Below are 6,919 nucleotides of genomic sequence, written 5' to 3' on the forward strand. Positions count from 1 at the left end.
AATGTTACAGCGATCTTGAACTTTAACCTTTTACTACCAAAATGATATAGTATCATCCTTGGGACCAAGTGAACGTTTGTGCCGAGTTTGAAGAAATTCCCTCAAGGTGTTCTTGAGATATTGCGTTCAGGAGAACGGGACGGGCGACCCAAAAAAAAAAAAAAAGAATCCCCCTGGCGGCAGCTGAAGGTATTTAAAAAATATATATACAATTTTAACTTTTAATTTCAGTGCAGTTTATCACGTGAATGTGTTGCCTTTAAATTTATGTACTGTAAAATGAAATGACTTTACGTGAGAGTTTGTTTATATATCATCCACAACTGGATTTTTTATTTTTACATTTTATATTTGCTAACTTTTAGGAGAAATCCACAAACGCAAATGGTGTGAAGTACAAAAACAACAACTTAAAAATGTGTTTAGAACCATTTCTTTAAAAAAAAATAAAAATAAAAAAGCTTCTTAATCTGTATTTATCCCATTAATCGTATTTCCCATTTGCTCTTGCAGGTGTGTCATAAATACTGTGTCCCTCCCTCTGAATGCGCCACGTGATATTTTTGTCACGTGATATTTTTGTCACGTGATCCGGATGGTGGCGTCGGCGCCCACGAGGGTGGAGCTACGGCGCTGCGGGCCGTCAGAGCAACTTGTGGCCGGCAAGCAGGTGGACATGGCCGAGGACGTGAGCGCACCAGACGACGCTCTGACGAGCGGTCTGACTCTGCTGGTCAACTTGGGCAAAGTTATCCTTCAGTCGGTGAAGCAGGACGCAGCAGGTAGGATCTACCGGTAGTGACGGACTTCGTTGAAAAAACACGCGTACTTTAATGCATTTTGTTGTCAGAAGCTGTTGACGCCACGCAGAAACGCAATTCTCGTCGTGTAAAGGTAATTCGATCCGTTGAAGCATTCGGCATATAGAAAATACGAATTACCACTTCCTGTAACGAAACATCAACTTTTTATGTGTTGGTCATTAGTGCTGCGTTCGTTGCTGCTTTAAGGAAAAGACTGAGGGGGGGGGGGGGTAATAGTGAGCTAAAAACAAAAAGCAACACTTTTTTTTTTATGCCGAATTGTAAAACAGATGGAATTGTATCAGAATTAATGTTTAGGTTGTTTTTTTTTGCACAAAAAATATATTGTTCCCATCAACCTTAAAAGTGTGTAAATGCAAGAAATATAAATGGAGTCTGGGGTTCCTTTTTTTTTTTTTTTTTTTTTTTTAAACTGTTGGGTTGAAGATAAGATTGAGTAAAATAAACACATTCTGTTCTACCGAATTTCAACCTTTTCATTCACCCACTCCTTCGCGCAACGTGCATTTGTTACAAAAAAAAAACAACCATGTTAATAATTATAGTTGGCAGCTTCTCCTCCATGAATATTTCATAACTTGGCCACAAATCCTCTGCGTCGAGCGGTGTTAAAGCAGGTCAGGGCGATCAGATTAAACAGCCCTGCTGGCATGAAGGTGGTGTAACGTGATCCCCGTCGTGCCTCTTGACAACATAATGATATTGTACAAATGAGCCTAAACCACAACTGAGACCTTTTTGTTCTCTCTCGCAGCCTCCCTGGAGAATCTGGTGCCTTATAAGATCGCCACTTTGTTCGGCCTGATCAAAGTCGGGGCGGACTTCTACAAAAGGTGTGTGTGTGTGTGTGTGTGTGTGTGTGTGTGTGTGCGTGCGTGTTCGTGTGCGTCTGTTTGACAAAAGTACAAATCTTAACCAATCTGCTTTCGTTGAGCAGCATCGGCGTGAAAAAGAAGAGCGAAGCGGAGGCCGTTTGGCAGAAGTCCTATCAGTAAGTACGGTCAAAGAAAAAAGAAAAAAGTAAAAGGATCCACATCTTTGTGACGATTGTAAAAACTGTGTCCAAAGAGTTATTATATTTGTCATGTAATAATAATAAAAGGTTGGCTGTCAGACATACAAGGAAGCTGCCTTTAATTAAATGCGGGAAAATGTGGACGAACAAGATCAAAATACAGATTATACGACACCCTGTCTGTAAATATGCTCAAACGGACTTCAGACTTTTCAGACTTCCTCTTCGTGATAATAAAGCGAAGCTGTATTAATTTGCGGCCTGAACACACAACACGTTGTTTGTTTTTTTAATGAAATGAAATAATTAAAAACGAACATAAGATAATAATAATAAAAAAAATAATAGAAAAAGAAAACTGCCCTGTCGATGTAAAGCACTTAAATATGAATATAGGGATATATAATATATATATATATAATCTTTATAATACCAGCTGATGGATGCTCACTGTGTTTTTCCAGCCATGCAGCGGTGAGAGAGCAGGTGGAGGAGCTTCTTCAGCTGGAGGTCTGTATCGACACGACATTCATCCAGACTTTTTAAATGTTTCATTGAGTTTTTGAATTGAATTCTGTTTTAAAGTGATTGAGTCCAGTGTGCCTGCGCGTCTTCTTTCAAAAGTCGTAAATATTTTCTCTCGTCTTCAGTTTTTTTTGTTGTTCTATAAATAAGAACAATATTTGATTTGCTGTCGTATTTTAGGAAACAAAAACACTTTTAAAAAATCTTTTACATTTTGATGCAAAAAAAAAAAACTAGCAGATTTTTGTTGTTGTTGACATTTTGGGATTTTGAAAACTCGAAGACTGTTGGATTAATCGACTAATTGTCGCAGCTATTATTTAATGATTGATTCTTTTTTTTAAAACTGGCTAATCCATTCATTAGTTTAAAAACCCAAGATTATGAGCGGTCTGATTTCAGTTTTGAACCCCGTGGTTTTGAACGCTGGTTTGAATGCTCGCGTTCGCAGAGCGAGTGGGACTCCTTCCTGCAGACGGTGGACGAAGGTCTGAAGGCAACAGACGGACAGCTGTCGGGAGTACAGACGGCAGACAGCCTGAGTCCCGACACTCAGCTGACCGATGGACGGACCGGAGAGTAAGTTGATCATTTTTATTAAAAAACAATCTTTTTTTGGTCATTAAAAAAAATCCCACAATTTGCCTGCTCATTAGTTTAGACCATAAAACGGCAACGTATTTGATTAAATCTTTGTGTGTGTGTGTGTGTGTGTGTGTCGTCGTGGTGGTGTTTGAAAGGGGCGTGTCTCTGGGTCGGTACCTCGGTCCGGGTCAGAAGCTGCTGCTGGTCCTCATCCGGCATTTCGGATGACTGCCGTGACGAGACCACGTGGCCGAGCTGGAGTCCAGTCGGGTGAGCGGTCGCTTCAGTCCGAAGGGAATTCATTTATGCTTTCTTGACCATTTCAATCCGGGTACGGACGGAAAAAATAAATAAAAAAAATAAATGGCAAGTTGAGGTTTTATCGGGAGGGAATGAGATGCTGATGTGATGCTAATTCTTGAGCGAAACTAACGCAGCTTCACGTGCGTGAACGTGGCCGACGCCCCGAAGCGTTTTTTTCCCCCCGAGTGCAGAATATTTTTGTAAATTTTCATTTTAATGAACGCCAGCAGCTTAACGAGGTGCTGAGTGTTTACTTTGTGTTGAATATTAAAGGTTCAAGGATTTAAAAAAAAAAAAAAAAAAAAAAAAAAATATATATATATATATATATATATATATTTATATTTTTGTTTTTTTATTATTATTAAATGTTTTTTTGAATTGTAAAATTATTTTAGAATTTTTTTTTTTTTTCCCAGTCAACGACAGTTCGATAATGTTAATGTTAATGCCCCAGCCGTCCAATCGCATTGAAGCAAGGGGGCGGGGACAAATGCGGGTTAACCGCAGACGCTGGTCGCTGATTGGTTCAGAGCATCGGAGCGGCAGAAAGCCGTTAGCCGTTAGAAGCGGTCAGCTGACTAGCTGCTGGTGGAGTCTTATCAAGATACTCTTTGCAAAAAAAACAAAATCCTAAAATGCTGAACTATCCCTTTAAGAAAAAAAAAACAACCCGTTTTTAATGGAGTCTGCATTTTGAAATGTCTTTCCCCGCAGAACCTCCTGGATGCTCGGTCGGTGCGGGTCGTGGTGCTTTCCTTCGGCGGCGTGGAGGGAGCTCGGCTGTGGTTGGAGCAGACGGGTGCAACTTCGAAATCCTGCTGGACCCCCAGAGGAAGGTTCGGGACGAGCGACGTCACCTTAATAATATATATATATATATTTTTTTTTTAAAACACTACATTTAAATGAAAACTCTATAAAACTAGGACCTGGCTTCTTAAGAATATTAAAAAAATCAAAAACAAATTTCTCGGATTGAATCTTGCGCCTGTATTTGGTATTAAAGCAGCTGTGGTTTACGGGGCGTAGGAAATGATGCAGCGGGGGGGGGGGGGGGGGGGGGGAAAGCTGAGGTGGATTTATCAGCTGTTGATGACGTGTCATTAAAACCCAACGGGCGGCAGATGTTGGCAAATACGAAGCCAGAACATTTTCCGCATACCGCAGACGCAATCATACATTTTATTTTTATTTGTTTTCTTCTTCTTCTCTTAATGTGAACTGCTAGACTTTATAAACCTGCATAAATACCCCCCCCCCCCGCTCCCTCCAGATCTACAGGAGCTTCGGCCTCGGGTCGTCCTACGCCAAAGTGATGAAGTTCGGCACCCTGCTGCAGTACTCGGAGTACGGAGCCGTGGACAGAGATTTCCCCGACGTCCCCCATCGTCTGCTCGAGGACATTTCCAGGTACAGACGGGGGGGGTGTGTGGGGGGGGGAGGAGGGGGTTTCCGATATTTGGTACCATGCGAGTTGAACGACAGCGAAATTAAGACGCTCGCGATTTCTGGTTTCAAAGAAATCTCTGCGGTCAAATAAAAAAAATTAAAAAAAAACTTTCAAAAAAAAAAAGCCCCGCCCTAAAAGTTTGATTGGCTCCTGAGTTTGAATCTGTGATCGTGAGACTGCGATTGGTTGAAAACTTTACATTTTCTTTGTATGTTTCTACGGCGACCCTCATCGTAAACAAGTTGCTCATTGAAGTCGTCCGGCGTGTTGAGGGAGCGTTATCGTTCATTTGGACTCTCGGGATTGTAAAAAAAAAAAAAAAAAATTCACATTGAGATTTGATGCATTTTTATAGTGTAAAAATATCGACGTCTATATTGACGTCTACCCAGGAAGTGATGCGACTAATTAATTAATCATAATAAACTTTATTTGTAGAGCACCTTTCATACAATGAATGCAGCTCAAAGTGCTTCACAGCGAAAGAGAGAATGACGTTGCAGTGTTTCACATACGAAGATTTAAAGGAACGTTAAAAAATATAGAAAGGACATTAGATGCTGAATCTGCAATTTTCTTTCGGCAAGAACAAGAAAACAGCGAAACTTTGGATTCAGCTACTTTAGATCTGTACTTCTTCAGCTCAATTCATTTTTTTTTAAATGCAGCTTTATTATAGTTTTTTTTTTGTGTTTTGTGTTTTTTTTTTTTTAGATGGGCGGCGACTTTTTGCTGGACGAAGGCGGGAAGGTGCTTCTTTCTCACCCGTGTAAAAGTCCTCTGGACCGGCCGAGCGCCAGCGACATCCTGCAGGCGGCCGAGCCTTTTTAAAAAAAAAAGAAAACGTCACTGACACCACAGAGGAAGAGCAGCTCTTCGACTCACGTTGATGACGTCACGTCTCGCGCTCATGACATCATGAAGAGGTGTGGCCGATGCTAAAGCGTAAAGCGAAGACAACTTGCTCCTCTTTGTTGTCGTCGGTGTTGTGATGGCAAGAAGAAGCAGCTGGATTTAATTAACACTTAATTTTATTATAATATACAGTTTATAATATACATAATAATATATATTATATATATATGTATATGTGTTATTTCACAAAAGAAACTAAAAAAACACAGATTTCTTTGTAGGTTTGGAGTTTAGCGCCGCCAGAGTGGCGAAGAGAGGTGACACTTTATATTCCAAAAGGTACAAATGAACTTATTACACCTTAAATTAAATGAATTTAATTCAACTAATTAATCTTCTTGTATGAAGAAAAGTTCAAGAAAAGTAATTGAATCGTTTAATGCGGATAATCGTTTTTTGTTTTTTTTTAAGGTAAAACAGCATTTGAAGATTTTCACAACAGGAAAAAAAACAATTATGTAAATGCAGCTGTGCTTTGGATATAATATTTTTTTTTTATATATATCTATAAATACAATAAGCACATTGTTTCACACTGTGAGCAGTTTGAAGTTAAAAATACACAAAGGAGTACAATCCAGAATTTCTGCATATGAAAAATTAGCACCTAGTAGCACCAATACAAAAAACTATATCAAGATATCAAGAAGATCTTCTGATTTAAAATCAAAATTTGTCCGATTTTACTCATAGAAAGTTCACGTATGGTTGCATGTATTAAAAGACATTTAACATTTTAAATTCGGCTTCTTCTGTGAAATTAAAAACAAAAAAGTTAAATTAGTTTTGTTGACATTGAAACTTTTATATTCAAAAATGGTTGAACCGACTGATGAGGTTCGTCTGTTTTTACCTGTTGGAAATTTGTTTTGACTGATTATGAAGAAAATGCAGTGAAACAGTAAAGATTTATGAATTACCATTGACATCAGCCTTTTATGTACTTGTAAGTACTGTTCAGAGACTCCAACGCCGGGAAAATGTTTTACCTGCTTTGGCCGAAGACGATCAGCAGTTTAACGGGAGTCTTCGCCCTGAACCGGACTTTATTAAAACACCTTCAGTAGAGTAACAAAAAAGCCCAAAAACATCGCATACATGTACATCTCCAAGAAGTTCAGCTTGTGCTGATTCTGCAAAAAAAAAAAAAAAAAAACTTCAAATTTTTTCCTTTTTTTAAAAAAAACTTTGACACAAATATTTAAAATTCCTTGGAATGGGGGGAAGTCCGGCTGGTTTACGTTCTTTTTTATTTTTTCTTACTGCTGCTGCATTAATAAAATAATATTCATAACACAG

General features: G+C 39.0%; 1 protein-coding gene across 1 annotated transcript; it reads left to right on the top strand.

The window, feature by feature from the left end:
• The first annotated feature begins 620 nt into the window (after positions 1 to 620).
• selenol (selenoprotein L) lies at positions 621 to 6,546 on the top strand. The gene is given in 10 exon segments (XM_069172357.1): positions 621 to 782; positions 1,579 to 1,657; positions 1,762 to 1,815; positions 2,304 to 2,349; positions 2,816 to 2,943; positions 3,105 to 3,219; positions 3,970 to 4,048; positions 4,051 to 4,091; positions 4,529 to 4,656; positions 5,410 to 6,546. Coding segments are annotated over 10 exon segments (903 nt in total). The 5' UTR covers positions 621 to 676; the 3' UTR covers positions 5,537 to 6,546.
• Positions 6,547 to 6,919: the final 373 nt, after the last annotated feature.

Source organism: Embiotoca jacksoni, unplaced genomic scaffold (genome assembly GCF_022577435.1).
Source record: "Embiotoca jacksoni isolate LCO1_2020_lvr unplaced genomic scaffold, fEmbJac1.0.p SCAF_52, whole genome shotgun sequence".
In the NCBI taxonomy this organism is placed as follows: domain Eukaryota; kingdom Metazoa; phylum Chordata; class Actinopteri; family Embiotocidae; genus Embiotoca; species Embiotoca jacksoni.